General features: G+C 41.5%; 2 protein-coding genes across 25 annotated transcripts in view; one reads left to right on the top strand and one right to left on the bottom strand.

Annotated features, from left to right (window-relative positions):
• Positions 1-301: 301 nt before the first annotated feature.
• On the bottom strand, positions 302-15212 carry IWS1 (interacts with SUPT6H, CTD assembly factor 1). Of its 24 annotated transcripts, none has more exons than XM_083505581.1 (16): positions 13932-14034; positions 12909-12960; positions 11757-11872; positions 10205-11042; positions 8318-8510; positions 8065-8122; positions 7722-7816; positions 7018-7168; positions 5928-6010; positions 5606-5735; positions 5040-5157; positions 3687-3798; positions 3371-3427; positions 3103-3214; positions 2397-2557; positions 302-708 (listed from the first exon to the last, which is right to left on the bottom strand). In XM_083505581.1, exons 2-15 carry the CDS (start codon positions 12910-12912, stop codon positions 2429-2431), a joined length of 2196 nt encoding a protein of 731 aa, XP_083361707.1. In that variant the 5' UTR covers positions 12913-12960; positions 13932-14034; the 3' UTR covers positions 302-708; positions 2397-2428. The 24 variants fall into 24 exon arrangements, 23 of the variants coding, with proteins under 23 accessions (XP_083361707.1, XP_083361708.1, XP_083361711.1 ...); XM_083505582.1 differs by having other exon boundaries at positions 2406-2557; XM_083505585.1 differs by having other exon boundaries at positions 8318-8507; positions 13932-13997.
• Positions 15213-15362: 150 nt separating this feature from the next.
• MYO7B (myosin VIIB) overlaps positions 15363-16379 on the top strand; it is a 60065-nt gene continuing 59048 nt past the window's right edge. Inside the window, exon 1 of the mRNA XM_083505557.1 lies at positions 15363-16223. The gene's annotated coding sequence lies outside the window, so the exon portion shown is untranslated. The remainder of the gene's footprint in view (positions 16224-16379) is intronic.

Genomic DNA, 16379 nt, shown 5'->3' with positions numbered 1-16379 from the left:
ACAGTAATCTTTCAGCTGGTTATGCCCCTTATCTCTAAAATGAAACAGCATTACTTAAGATTGTTCCTAGTGTGGTTTTAAAGGTAGAACAGGCGACTTTACCTTTTTCATTAGCACCAAGAGAGAAGTAAAAGACTCCTAGTATAACTAAGTCAGTCACTAGACATGTGTATATAACAACGGCAGGCTGTGTATTTGTATAAAAAAATACTGTAGTCACACCTATCAATCTGCAGGATTCAGCCGCTTGTGCTGAACCTTCTAAATATACATTCATTGCACCAAGCACCACACAGCCCCACACATCAGAAAGATTTTAATGTCTGAGGTCTGTAGCAATACAAGCTTTCATCTGTACAAAGGACACAAGAGACCAGGTTAAATACAATCATAATGAACAACACCCAGGGTTCACAACCCTCCGCCAACATGTATTACTACCATCTGAACCAACAATCTGAAGATACACTTAAAAAACACACCCAGAGTTCATTTTAAAAAATGTAGACATCTTTCCAAGAGTCTGTAGGTGCACTTCTCACAGCAGAATTCAGAAAATATCCTTCCTGGATGGAGTCACAATGGCATTTTATTGCCTTCAATGCTGATTTTCACAGCATGGGATGTTCTGCTTTTTTTCCTGATGTCTGTGAACTTCCGCATCTGTTTGTCCAAGCGGCTGACCCCTTTCTTGGAGCTTGCCTGGAACTTAAAAGAAAACTTAGGCTTACTTTTACGAAGAGGCAGGAATTCCAGATTTGCTTTTTTTCAAAAAGGACAAAACATGCACACCAAACTCTTCCAGCAACTGCAATCCTTCTATACAGAAGCCGATAAAGCCACAGGAGATTCCAACAGCATATTTTCAAACCAAGACTGTAACAGGGATATGCACTCTCTATTCCAGGCTCTGCCAACCTGGTGCCCTCCAGATGTTTTGAACTATAACTACTGTCAGCCGCTGTAACTACCCATTAACCAAGGGGTCAGCAAACTTTCAGCAGGGGGCTGGTCCACTGTCCCTCAGACCTTGTGGGGGTCCGAACTATTTTTTTTGGGGGGGAGGACGAATTCCTATGCCCCACAAATAACCCAGAGATGCATTTTAAATAAAAGGACACATTCTCCTCTTGTAAAAACATGCTGATTCCTGGACCGTCCGTGGGCCGGATTTAGAAGGTGATTGGGCCAGATCCAGCTCCCGGACCTTAGTTTGCTTACCCATGCTTTAACACATCTGAAAGTAATATACTTCCATGTTTAGGACAACCAGGAGAGGTTGAGCCCCAGCATCCATTTTTTAAAAAGCAACAATGTGAACTCAGAAACTCTCCCATTTTATGCCATCTGTTATTTATTTATTTATACAAACATATATATCTAACTTTTGCCCTCCAAAAAAGTCTTTCTCAAAATGGCTTACAAAATCTAAAAATAACCATCTATCATTATTGCTATGGCATCCATCTCTCTAAACATTTCTCTTCAAATATTAAAGTTTGATTATTTCTGTAGCATATTTCAGAATGCTACACACTTTACGGTTCTTCTCTTATCTTATAGGCAATAATGTCTTGCAGGTAGTAATAGACAGCATTCTGTCCAATGTCACGAAGTCAGTAATCAGGATTTCCTATAAAATACTGAAGTGTAATTTTCAGTTTGCATCAGAAAATTATCTGATGCCCTGGTTTGAAATACAACTAGTTAGCTGGATACTGCCCACTGCATTTGCAATTTCCCATTCACTGTTGCTAATAAGCTTATGAAACAGAAAATTTTTCACTCCAGATAGCTGACCACAGTCACTTTCAAATTTAACTAATGAAAACTAGCTGATGAGCTTTCCCTATTTATTATATGGACTCTCTGAAAGTCAGCAAGTACACTTCATGTTTCTCCTATCTACGTGCATTAAAACAGCAATGCAAGTTTACACAATTTGTCATCTTCATATCCCAAAGTAGTCTAATTGTACTATATGCACACTTAAATTAGATATTCATGCTTCAACTTACGGAGACAAACTCATCACCAGTTCACTAGAGAACTGTATTGAAATTATCTTAGGTATCCCTAGGGAAGATTAGTCATGTTTTAAAATGTGATGGGACTTTGTACCCTTTGAGTAATTTTTTTATGCTCGCTCAATTTTTTTTGCTGGAGGGGGGCTTGTGATCTTTGACAATGTGATTTCCCTATTTTAGTAGATCATGCAGTTGTGGAAACTTATATTAGCACATTAAAGCTGTTTTTCCTGACTTGCTCTGTGAATCACAGTGCCAGAAGGATAAAGTTTCCTAGGTTATAGTTAGTGGAGACATGCTGCTTTGTCTGACAGTGCACACTGGCAACAGCTAAAGCACATGCATTGTTCAAACATCCTTTCTGGATACCTCTCAGACCTGGGGTAAGCAGAATTACAAGGCTATAAGGGCATCCTGTTGCCTTCAATGCTGAATTTGACAGCTCGATGTACTTTGCTGAGTCGTTTCTGTTCAGCAAACTTCCTCTTGTGTTTTTCCAACCGACTAATACCTTTCTTAACAGTCCCGGGCTAGAAACAACATCTCAGTCAAAGGACTAACAATTAATAAGAACAGAAAATTTCAATACATTTAAACAACTGCTCTCTTCCTTTATCTAAGTTTGCAAATAAACAACATGGACTTTATCCAGTGCCATGTTGTAAAATACTGGAGGATGGAAACCTACTGACTTCATAATCCTCAGGCTATTAGGGGGAAAAGTAGTGCAGAAAAATATTGTGGGTTGAAGTAAAGGATTGTATTGAGGAAGATTGCTTCTCACTACTGGGTCCAAGACTACACATAACCAGATCAATATAGAACTGCTGGTTCTTACTACCAGCAACAATGAATGTTCAATTCTTTCCAGTGGTATTTTGAGACACTAAACTATTTTGGATAGATTTTTATGTAGTGTCTTTGGACAGGATAGTGACTTAAGGCATATGCAATATATATGAATGGAAAGCAACAGTGAGGATAGGCTCAACTGATTTCCATAATATCTAAACTAGAACTGGTCTGGGCACAATGTTGCAGAAGAAGCTTATTTCCTTTTTTCTCAATCACTTACCCTAGAAGATTCCATTTCCACATTCCACTTCGGTCTGACCACATAATCCTTGTTGGAGGGCATTGGAACTCTTGCACGAGCACAAAATCCTGGATCGCCAGGCCTTAGAGCTCTGAAGAAATAAGACAAGAGATGTTGCTAAGTAACCTAAGATTGCTATTAGCATCTCTTCTCTCAAATTATTCTCTACTCATCTCCCTGCTCCACCCAACATAAAGCACAAAGCTTCTCTAGAGATACTAAAATGGCAAAAAAAGAAAAGACTTACTTTTCCTCCCCTGTTAATACTTTCTCCAAGTCCCTGCGGGGTGTTTGACCACCAGAGCTGTAAAGACAATGAGATTTTGTTTTGCGGGAGAATTATTATCACAATCACCATTTCTCTCACACAAACAGAGATAATTTAGTAAGTATTTATAAACGAATAGGTATTCATAAAATTCAGTAAAAATAAACGGAATACTAATAAAAGCAAGACTCTCAACCAGTTAAGATTCCAGACACTCCAGGGAATGGAGTCCAGAGTGTGAAAGAAAATCAGCCTATGCTATAAGGTTAGCAGTGCAGAATATTGCTCAAGATACCTGCTCAACCGCCTTCGCTGTGGCATCTGCTCCAGATCCCTCTGTTCCCTTTCTTCTCTGGTCATTCCCTTGTAGTTTGATGTTAGACCAAAAATAGGCCGAGACCACTCATCTGTTGTTTTTAAAATAAAAAGTGAATGTACAGACAGCAGCACTACACATATATACTGCACCTGCTAGGAGTTCCTACTATCCAACAGGCGATTTTGCCTTACAGTGGTGCCCTGCAAGACGAATGCCTCGCAAGACGAAAAACTCGCTAGACGAAAGGGTTTTGCGGTTTTTGAGCTGCTTCGCAAGACGAATTTCCCTATGGGCTTGCTTCACAAGACGAAAACGTCTTGCAAGTTTCTTTCCTTTTTCTTAACACCGTTAATACAGTTGCGACTTGATTTCGAGGAGCAACTCATAGAACGCGGTGTGGTAGCCTTTTTTGAGGTTTTTGGTGATTTTTGAAGCTTTTCCAAAACTTTTCCGACACCGTGCTTCGCAAGATGAAAAATTCGCTACACGAAAAAACTCGCAGAACGAATTAATTTCGTCTTGCGAGGCACCACTGTACTGCTCACTATTTAACACAGATACTGAGCCCATTTAAGATATACAGGGTGGGTGAATGGCTTCTCTATCTTTGTTTAGCCTACAAACTCCAGAATTCTGGTTTCTATTTTCAAGCAGTGTTTCCAGACCTAATGACTGTGGCTAAATTTGGAGGGGGGGGGGGGAGAGTATGCACCATATCTGCAGTTTAACATCCACCCTGTTCATCAATATACTTAAGATGTTAGCTCAAATTAACAGTCTAAAATGTAGCCTGAAGAAACAGGAACTTTAAGTTAGCATTTAAACAGGTATGGGGAACTTGTGGTCCTCCAGATGGACTACAGCTCTCATCATGTCTGAGCCGACTATTATGGCTGTGACTGAGTTTGGGGGCCAAAGGTTCCTCATACCATATTTAAAGATATGACACTATCAGCAAAAATGATAAGACACTGGGACAGATAAGAATATATACATTTTTAACACTTGTTGCTGTCAAGCCCCTTGTACTTAATTTAGCTTAAGTCTAACTTTAGTTAGGACAAAAGTTACATTAAAGTCATACCTATCTCCCTTAACTGCAATATACTATTAATGAAGAAATGAAAGATAAGGAATCTAGGAGATATACAAGCTTTGAAAAATAAATATAGCCTTCATATAGCACCACAGACAGTCTTCTATAAGGTTGAAGGTTTTTTGTAGCACATACACACTTAACAGGGAGGGGGGCATGCTGGCTGTGAACTGCAAATGTTGAAGTATGAGACGGCTGTGCAGTGCATCTCATGAAAGCCGATGTTTACTTACTAATTAGCTTCCCTGCCATGTCCTTGTTGGGTCGTGACTCCTTAGGGTGTTTGTAGAGATACATCACTGCTCGTCCAATCCCACTGTGCTTTAAGGTCTCTTGGCTTACACTAGGCAACTGAAGACATATACACACACAGGAAACCATCACCTACTAAACCTTGAGAATTGAAGGCTGCATTCTGTACAAAGTGGACTTAAATACCCGCAAACTGTTTTTTTAAATATTAAGAAAGAGTGGGACGAGTTTCCCAGGTAAACTTGAGAATTTCAGTCTACTGGGAATATTTCGGTACTGCTTCAGCTTTCTCTGGTCCTTCTTAACTGCTTTTATGGAACATTGATTTTATACCTTTTAGAGCAGCTTCATTTTAAAACTGGTTTTAGAATGAAAACAGGTCTGTGGACACGTGAATGCTATTGTTGCAGTGCCATTCATCTTCCTGATATGTACAAATACCTTCCTCATATGGGATTATTCATCTATCCTCTCTCAGAAACTTGTCACAAAGGCAAAGAACTGAATCAGTAATGCTGATTCTACAAGCTAGGTATTAGAAACTAACCTCTTGCAGAATCTTCAGAAGCTCCTCACGAATTTTCAGTGCTGGCAGACTCCGGTCTGGCAGTGGTGAAAGCCACTCTTTGATGGCAGACATCACACCACTATCAATGAAAGTTTCTTTCAGGTCCTGCCTGGAAATTCAAATTGAAATCTATCAGAAGCAGGAATGGGAATATCTTTTGGCAATTCATCAACTACACAAACATTCCTGTTCTAAAACCAATACAAGAGACATTCTAACATGGAAATAGTAGCCCTAGAAACACATCAAGTTCCCTCTTTCCCATCATGTGGAAAAATAATTTAGATGAGCTTTTACTCACTTTTTAAGGTGCATAACAACAATTGGCAGCAAAGTTAACTTTTTTAGTGCTGGTTTCTTCTGTGTATTCAGCTGCCTATCCTCCTGCAGGAAGTTATAGATGTAATTAAAAAATAAGCAGAAAAAAAGCAGAACACTCAAAATCCCAGTTCAGAAGACTTGTAAAGCAGCCTGCTTATTCTCCTCTAGCAGAATAACTAGGAAGAAGCAAACCAAAGAAGTAATTTCATTTGTATAAAATTCGCTGGCCTTTTTGTCTGCCTGGTGCCATGGCCTTAAATAAAATCTTAGAGCTTATACTCATGCACACATGTTATAGTTGAGTCTTGAAAACAGTATGGTTGTTTGGTTACAATGCACAGTCCAGACACCTTATTTTGCTGCAGTTGTTTCATGACAGAGGTGTCAGGTTTTCCTCATTTTCACAACACAAAGACAACATATCTGCATTTGTGTAAGACGTAGCGCATAACAATTGTGTGCACAACTTCACTGCCCTCCTGCTGCATCTTGGGGTGGGGGAAAGGTGTCTATTAATTACTAGCTTGCAGGGCACTGGCTACTCAGCTTCTGTTCTGGATAGTGCCTTGCTACTGCAGTCTCCTCCTATGCCCTAGATCTATTCTTCAACTTTGTGATGAGGTTAGCTTGTTGTCAGACAGCTATTACCTCTCTAATGCTCAAAATCCCCATTTCCTGCTACCATTCCCCGTCTTATCCACCTGTAATTATTTGTATGGAATATTTGTGCAAAACTGATGTGCTTCCACCAATTAGCTGCTCCCGCTGCCATCACCTAATCATCCCACACTTACACGGGCCATTTCTGCACAGATTGAGGGCATTTCTGCCAGTTGGCTACTGTGTTGCCATTGCCTCCACCTGCCTCTCTGCCACTGTGACTGTGAGATGCGGACAATGCTCTGCAAGCAGCATTATTATGCTTTGTACTTTCAGTATTTGCAGATGAAAAATTCAGCATTTAAAAACATTCAGCTCAAATTGTTCATTGCCACTCCTGCAAAAGAAATTGCTTCCCATAACCTAGAGTTTCTTTTGAGTGAATTGTGCCTTGAATGCAAGGAACGTACCTCTGCTGCTTCATTCATCTTCACAATCATAGCGCTGACTACATCGTCAGCATCGCTAATGAATGTCCCACCATCACGGTTGCGCCGGCGTTTGCCACTCATGCTCTTTTTCCGTTGTAACATCATGTCAAAATCTGACATGAAGTCCATGCTGTAATGCAGAAGGTTTCCATGAAGTTAGATTGGAACTAGCCACCCTGTAGCCTTATGAGTGTACGTGTCAAAGTCACTTCAGTCAATTAAAACAGAATCGACACAAGCACTTTATCTGCTTGTAGGCATTACCGTCGTACCTTGGTTGTCGAACACCTTGGTGCTCATATGTTTCAGCTCCTGAACGACTGAAAGCCGGAAGTGAGTGTTCCGGTTTTCGAAAGTTTTTTTGGAAGCCGAACATCCAAACTCTGATAAGAATGAGAGCTGCCCCTTATCCTAATGCAGTCTCTTCTTTGAAGCTTTATGTGAAGACATTTCAAAGCAACAGCCTACAGGTGGTGTTGAAATCTCTGTGTCTAATCTAGTATAGAAGGCTACTTTGAGAATAATATGGCGTGCAGGCGTGGGGGACAATGTATGTTCTCAAGCTTCCTAGGGGAATGGCAGGATATAAATGTAGTAAAATACAAAAAATATATAAATATTTTAAGGCAAATATGTATACAAATCAAATCTGGTTTCTTGTAACAATCATAATAAACACTTACTGCTTTCCTCTTTTTATATTGTCATCAGAGTCTGAGTCGTCAGCTGCTCCTTTCCTTTCTCCTTTCTCTTCCTCCAAATCCTCCTGGTTAAATCCCTTTAGTTACAAAGACAACACAAGCCTTTTAATAGTTCTCAAAATTCCTATTACCATTTAATCCAGGCTGCTCTTTCCAAGGATGTCTACATTGCATCCAACACATAGTAGGGCTGATGAAGTGGTGAAATCTAATTCAGTTACAATAGAATACAAGGTCTACTAAATGGATGTAGACAAGGAAGCCTTAAAAAAAAGGTGGGAGTATGGGAAAGACAAGGAAAAAAACATGTTCTCAACATACTTACTGTAAATTCTTCCTCTTCTTCATCTCCAGATTCTCCAAATATATCTGCAATAAGGTTTCTGCAAGAAAAATATGCTATTTGTTTTTCTTATTAATTCCCTATAGCCTTGTTCACTTCAATTCTAACAGAACTGAGAACTCCAGCAACTGCATTCCTCTTCCCCACCCAGTTTATCAACTTTGTTCCATGTAACATCCATGTCCCATCCACTGCTGCCCCAAGTGTACCACTCTGTTACTTGACAGACACTTACTCTTGCTCATTTCCTGACTCACTGTCACTCCCAAAAAGATCCTTCTCTTCTTTCTTCTTTCCATCATCAGCCTTGTCACCCTCATCCTCGCTATCGGATTCTAGAGGTTTCTTTTGCTTCTCGTATTTCTCTGATGCAGCATCACTATCAGATTCTTCACCATCTGAGATTATGCGGCTTTTTTTTACAGCTGCTAACATAGGTGGACAAAGTAAGAAGTGCATCAATAACTGAGCCAAAAACAGTCAACACTTGCAGAGGGGAAAGTCTCCTTCACTTATCATTCAAAGAAGTTGTTAGTAGTCAACAACCTCAGCTTTGGAAAAAATCATCATCATCATATAATAAGCCTGTGGCTAAACATACCATCATAGATGTACTGCAAATCTCTTACTTAGCAGTCACAATAATTTTATAAAGCAATTATCTGTTTCCTCTAGAACTTGGTTTTGGACTCAATCAGCTTCCAATTACACTTCAGAGAGCCTATCTTAAGACTCGTGTACCACCAATAACATGGAATCAATAACCTAATATCCAGTTTCCTGGATGAAGGCACAATCAATCACAGCTCTTAAAATACTGCCAGAATCAAACACCAAGGAAAACTTGCACACTCTATTTTGGTGCCTCCCTCCCTTTCTTGTCCCTGCTGGACTAGCACAGCAAACCAAACCTCTGATTCATTGTACTAGAGGGGGTTTGGAGGGGGCAGAGGTGTTCCTCTGTTCATCCCTGCTGATGTGAAGCCCCAATCTGTCCACCCCAAAGGGCAATAGACAGCAAAAGCTCATGAAATGGGGCTGTTCAGATGCAGATCCAGCACATGGTCCTATTGGGTGCTGAGCCAGCGCTGCTCCCGTCATGTGACTGTAGTAGGCCTGATTCTGAACGTCTTTGCTGCACCAGCCTGGGAAGCAATTTCCCCTCTCAGTTCTTGATCCAATTAGGTAAAAAGGAAAGAAGGTGGAAGCTTCAGGTGCCAAAACTGGATCAAGGTCTGCTTGGTAAACTGACACAGTTTAATTATTTTGGGAAAGTCCTCCAAATTAAGTTCTAATGTAAATAAGACACATACTACTTACTTCTGGATATTTTGTGAAAATTGCTGTTTCTGGTATCAGCTTCTTTCCTTCCCTTTTTTAATCATTTTGCAATTTATTGCTATGACTTTGGGCTAATGTAAATGTTACAGCACACGTAGTATATAGTCCCACCCATTTCCCCATATATTTGTCTGATTTAGTATGAATATCATTATCAGAAGTCCAGTTTGAAGGGACTTCAAAGATAATCTAATCCAAAATCCTGCCAAGGCTGGAATATCACTTCTGTTGCAGTGTCTCTGAAAGGGACATGACATGAAATCCATTGCAGGGAAACTGTACAGGTCCATGGGGGCACTCATCTATTTTCCGCACGCAATGTCCCTGAGAGGGTAGCATGTCATCATGTCCCAGGAGCATTTTGTTCAAAGGCACATTGTGAATTGTGTATTTTGTACTTTCCTTGCTGGGTTTTTTAATTAACTTTTTAAATAAAAAACATATTTTAAAGGCAGACTTCGCATCACCGTGTAAAATTAAGCAACATTTTATAATATATATTAGGGCAAATTAACTGCAATATAAACGGGAGAGAATGAACTCAGGAACTAAGACATACACCAAATGGCATGGACTAGAAATAAACTCAGCCAGCCATCCTTAAGCTATTTCACATATGCATATTCATCACTTGGAAGACCAATGATGAAAGTGATGACTGCAGGTGTGAATGAGCCATCAGAGAACAAGCACCACCTTTCCAAAGAAGTCCACTCATGCATTCTTTAGGGATTCAACCAGTACTGAATAATCAAGGGGTCTAAAATTAGTATTTCCTTACGTGTTTTTTCATCATCCTCACTATCAGAGAGGACAGTAGCTTTCCTCTTTGTCAATTTTTCCTCTTCTTTCCCTTCTTCCTCATCACTGTCTACTAGCTTCTGTTTTTTAGGACTGTCTTCTTCCTCGCTGTCAGAGTCCTGAAGCCTTTTTCCTAGTTGCTCATTGTCTGAAAGCTGAGCACCATTCTCTGTTTCCTCCTCCTCCTCTTTATGTTCTTTGTTGCTATCACCGGTCTCTATTTCTGGTTTGTTTCTGGTAATATCTTCAGTTTCAGAGTCACTGGGCTGAACCTTTGGCTCCTCATTTTCAGAGTCACTGGCAAGAGGTTTTGGAGCTACTTCATTCTCTGAATCGCTATCATGCGATTTTTGATGCTCTTCATTTTCTGAGTCGCTGGCTGGACGTTTCTGTGGCTCCTCATTTTCTAAGTCACTCGTATGATCTTTGTGTGATTCCTCATTTTCAGAATCACTGGCCAAGGGCTTCTGGGGTTCCTCATTTTCAGAATCACTGGCCAAGGGCTTCTGGGGCTCCTCATTTTCAGAATCACTACCATGGCCTTTAGGAGGCTCCTCAGTCTCAGAATCACTGGCCTGGTTATTTACAGCATCTTCATTCTCAGAGTCACTGGCATGGTGAACTGGGCGATCCTCATTATCAGAATCACTGTCTTTACCTCTATGAGTCCCTTCATTTTCTGAGTCACTGACATTATCATTTGGAGCATCCTCATTTTCGGAATCACTATGTTTCTGCCTTGGAGTATCTTCATTTTCAGAGTCTGTCATGGGGTGTTCTGCAGTTTGTCTGTCATCTTCTCCATCACTAAGTTCATTCTGGAAAAAAACAAGTAATTCCAGGAAAGCCACAAGAAGGCAAATTAAAGATGAAAAAAAGCTTGAATGTAACTATGAAAAACATTTTTAAGGTGTCGGAAACAGTTCACACATGTCTGTTTTTCAGTCTGGCTTCTCTTCTGACAAACCAATTTCTTTTTCTATTTTACAATACCTGTGCTAACAACCATTTTAAAAAATGTATTAGAAGCATCACTACATTACATGGTATGATGCAAATAAATGCATTTCAGGGATTTGTGCAAAATTGTCAGGTTGTTTTTTAAAATTTATTACGTATTTCATTTTCTTGATAATTTTATTGGAAAAAGCTGTGAACACTTGCAAAAAAGTGGTGTCCTTTGTTTCCTACCAAAGCAAAGTATTAAATAGTGTTAAGTAACCATCCCTCACTGCAAGGATTTACACTTGCACAAGAGGACTTCTCCCCACCATTCTCCTCCATCTGTCCTGGGGGTTCTTCCAACCTCTGGAGCAGATTAGAGAATGGAAGAGGGAGCACAGAGGGGAAGGAATTCCCGTTGAACAAGTAGCAATCCTTCCTTGCACTGACAGGATGAGAAAGCTGGATACCACCCAATGTATTTAGGGCTGTTTCAAATATCAGCAACTATTTAGTAAGTTATATTTATTAAGAAATGTTTTCTTCCTATGCATAAGAACCAGGATTTCTTGAAACTCTTTTACAACTACCTCTGAATGTTGTCCTATGCTTCCATTCTCTGATCCAGAGTGCTGTTCATTTCCGTTCTCTTCCATGTCTGATCCTGAATCACGTTCATCCTGCACTGGTGTTGCTCCACCATCATCTGTAACATGATACTTGTTTTTAGATCAGAATGAAGCTTAACGAAAATTTTAAATACTTGCAAACAATGTCACAATTTGTGAGGTATTGTTCAAATACAAAAAAAACTAGCATCAGGTGACATCAATGTGGTCAGTATGAAGCCAAAAAGTCTCTATGAAGTTAGCAACAAATTGGACAATCTTGGAAGCTGCTACTATTATTTTTATATTCACCATACTCTTAGCTTTTAAGGTGGCAAACAACATAAGACATGACTGATTAATCTTCCTATTGCAGACATTTTAAAAAAAAAGATGAATACAGAATTAAAAAGACTCAAAGCAAAATCAACAAGTGGTGACTGCTTTCAGAAAAGAAGTCCCAAACCTAAAAGCCCTGCTGGATTAGGCCAAAGGTCCGCCTAATCCAACATGCTTTTCTCACAGTGGCCAAACGGATGTCTCTTGGAAACCCACAAGCAGCACCTAAGTGTAACAGCACATATTCTACTTGTAATTCCCAATAGTGGAGGCACAACACATCCATCCTAGTTAGCAGCCGCTGACAGTCTTAGCCTTTCATGATATAGCCACACTGTCTCCAATATGTTTCAGTATCATTTAACACACTTGTTTTAGACCAGGCATAGGCAAACTCAGCCCTCCAGATGTTTTGAGACTACAATTCCCATAATCCCAGACCACTGGTCCTGTTAGCTAGGGATGATGGGAGATGTAGCCCCAAAACATCTGAAGGGTCAAGTTTGCCTATGTCTGTTTTAGACTATAGAAATAAACTTTGCTTTAAAAGAACTTGTCTAGGGAAGCACATTCCCATTTTGTGAAATATCAAGGATCGCTCTGGGTTTCGACATCTGAGGGCTGATTCAGTCTACATTTTGTGCTTGGGTATAAGTGCTCTAATAAAAATAAACAAGACCTCTGATCATATGTGATGCACATATTCCTTTAAAACACAGAGGCTAGGACTCAATCAATATGTGGCAAACCATATATATATGAAAGGATGCTCTTTGTACTTCATTAAAGACTTACGCATTTTGTATTCTGCTAGCCGTGCCTAAGCACAAATCAATTTTCGGTATCGCTGTAAAACAAGGATGCAAGTCGAAGACAGGAGAAATTGCTAAGAGCCTTCAGTTTCTGCAGGGAGCAACTTGTGGCTTACAGAATCATTTTGTGGAACCCATACACTATACCAACTAACTGGAGATAGTGAGCTGAAGACCAACCAGATCATCCAGAAAGATGCACGGTTAACAAAGTGCACATGGATCAAGCACTGTGGAAAGCAACCGAATGTGGTTTTTTGCCCACTGCTAGCAGGCTGAAACAAGTACTTTTTGCTCTCTCAGCCTACCCAGTCTCCACGAAGGGCAAGCCTAAGTTTCACACAACTAAAAGAAACGGTCCAGGTCTAAAGGTGATCTTGGCTTCCTCCTGTTTGGTTCAATTTGGAGGGGCATGTATGTAACTTGGAAGCAGAAATTCCACTAAAATGCAATCCAAATCAGATGCAGGCAGCCGAAATATTTGTGAGCGCATTTATCAGCACCAGGTCTATGGGTGCAAGACTGTGAGGAGACGATAGGGATTCAGCTATGAGCAAAACACAAATATACTGCATGGAAGTTAAGGGCCGTTAGGCTACGTGCTGTACGGGTCACGGGCTATGTTGCATGTGCACATACACACGCGAGTTTTTATCATGAAAAGGCACGACAAAAAGGGGTGACTGAGAGCAGAGTAGCATCGCCTTGCTGAGTCCCCGACCAGCACCCTGCTTGCCCCCGTGGGCGCCCGTTCCCCGGCCCCCTATCCCCCTGCCACTCAGTCTTTCTTCTACTTAAGGCAAGCTGAGCACAACCTCCCCGCTCCTCCGACTGTACCTGACGGTTCCCCACCGTAATACTCCGTCTCCATAGCCCCGCCTCCCACTACTACAGGGCGACCAGCGGAGGGGGCGGGGCTCCGAGCTTGGCGGCGAGCACCGCAGAAACCGGGACGCGGTGGGGGGTTTGAGGGGGGGAGAAGGAAGGAAGGAAATGGGAAAATCACCTTCCAGTTTCTAAGCCGGAAGCAACAGTACCCACGACCTTCCCATCCGCCCCCGCGCGGAGCCTAGGAACTTCCGCAGCCGCGAAATGGCGTCACCCTCAATGGAATCCGGAAGCTCTTGCGCGTGCGCGGCTTGCTGGTCTGAGGCCATATCGCTGTGACGTGAGGGAGGGAAGGCGTTCCGTTCTGCCGTGTGCCTGACCCGTAGAGACAGAAAAAAAGAAGAGTAGTGCAGCAACGCTGTCTGGAGAGCGAACTTCTCCGTTATTTTCCGTACCCACCCAGCACCCTCGTAATGAAGAAATAAGGAGCAACAAATAAACCGCTGCTCTTTCGAACTCGGGTCTTATTCGTGTGGAAAGAAAATGTTGGCTTTTAAAATATTTGGCTTTTCATCCTATATTTACTCCCAATGATGCCGAGATATTTATCTTCCCAGCAGCCCTGCGAGGTAGTTTAGGAGAAGAGACGCCGTGACTGGCCCAAGTAAACATCATGGCCCTAGTGGGGATTTGAACCTGCCACTGGTACTCACTTCTGAATCTTTTTAAAGTCCGTATATCGAAGGCGGCTAGGAAAGGGGGGCTTACGGCAGCCCTGCAGTGACAATAATTGCCAGTTAGGTTAAGGCTGGTGGGATTTTTTTTAGCCCAAGCTCTCCTATACAAAGCATCCCTCAGGTTGCAGCAACCACCATCTGCCTTCGCACCACCTCCTTCCATCTTAAATTCTGAGAGATCCATTGCAAGCAAACAGCAGCCTCGCTTCCTACGGCTTTGCCGAGGCTCGTCTCACATTTCCTCCCATGCGGAGCAGAACGCCTGTTAGAAAGAGCTACAGTGCTACCTTTTGCACAGAGGGAGGGAATAGCTACCGCCCAGTCCCACCTGCAGTAAAGTATATACACCCTCCCACTATATAAAACCAGATTTATTTTTTATAAAAAAATTATCAATTTCAACATAACATATTATCAATACAAATCGTCATTATTTCCCCCCTTTTTTCCCTCCCTTCCCAAAGAACCCTCCCTCCCCCCAAGACTTCCCTCAGCTCCTCTCTGATTTCTCAACTCATGTTATTCTCCGTATACTGTACATCCTTTTATTTATCTACTATATTAACCCTCAATAAATTTGTGTATGTTTATTCAAAACCTGCCAAGGAGTCCAGTATAAAACCAGATTTTAACAATGTTTTCTGTGAGCAACTCTCAGTTCCACCCCGGGAGAGGGGAGGACCTGAGGAATCCAGTACGATAGTGAATGCACAGCTTCCGTTAGAGTAATTTATTATAGGCTTATGCAGAGCGCCAGCGAAAAATGATCACGTGCTTGAGAGCGACTGGCATGGCGTCTATTTGCTCGCGAGAGGTTAATATCTCGCGGGGTTTGTGGGACGAGGTAGCCGCCTTCGCGTGCTATTGCCTGCGGGGGGTGGTGGTGTTTTGATCACATCATGGGCGACGCAGAAGGCGGCGGCTCCGGGTGGCCTCGCTGTAACCTTGCTCTGGCGGAGGAGCCTCCCCATATATAGCTCTTTCCCTGACTAGAAGGAAGAAAGGCGTTATCACAACTTAACCCTTTCTACAACCTCCAGTTTCAAACGGATATGACATAGGCTGACTGGCCGGACCCCATTTGTGCTGCTAAATCTTGGAAGTAATATGGTTAGGGTAGAAATAAAGTTTTTAAAAATGTGCATCCTGGCACTGGTGTAGCCAGCAGATCCACAACATCCATTTAAAGCACACCCAACACATGCTTAAAGCACATGGGTTCCAATGATACCTGGGAACTGTAGTTGCTTCTCGCAGAGCTACAATTCCCATCACCCTTAAACTACAGTTCCCATTATTCTTTGGGGGAAGTCAAGTGCTTAAACTGCGTTAGATTTGCTTTAAATGTAGGGTGTGCATCTGCTTCCAGGCTTCGTGCACACTATCCATTAATGCACATGACATACCCCAAAGTGTTTCAAAGTTTCTCCTAGGTTTTGCTCATACTTTAAAAAGTATATTCTCAGCTCTGAGACTCCAGTCAGAGACATGTTTTTTTGCTGGTGCTGCAACCATTTACATAGTATTATGCCAACAACTGGACACTTAGTTACTCAGGTATATAGGAAGCTGCCTAATGCTGAGGCAATTGGTCCACCTAGAACAGTACTGTCTGCCATTGGTAGTGACTCTCCAGGTTGTATCTCAGTCCTACCTGGAGATGCCAGGGATTGAACTAGGGACCTTTTGCATGGAAAGCTTGCGTTCTACCATTGAGCTATGGTGTGAGACTGGTAATTGATCATTTACATATTTCAGAGTTTTATATCCCCTTACTGCAATGTATTTGCATTCCTCATATATTGAAATAACAAGCCTGCTATCATTTTAATGAGGCTATACTGCAAAAAAAAACCCTGATTATTTATAAGGCTAATACTTCCAATTCT

Source organism: Podarcis liolepis (assembly GCF_965112155.1).
Source record: "Podarcis liolepis genome assembly, chromosome: 5".
Lineage (NCBI taxonomy): Eukaryota > Metazoa > Chordata > Lepidosauria > Squamata > Lacertidae > Podarcis > Podarcis liolepis.
This window is presented reverse-complemented; position numbering and strand designations above follow the sequence as displayed.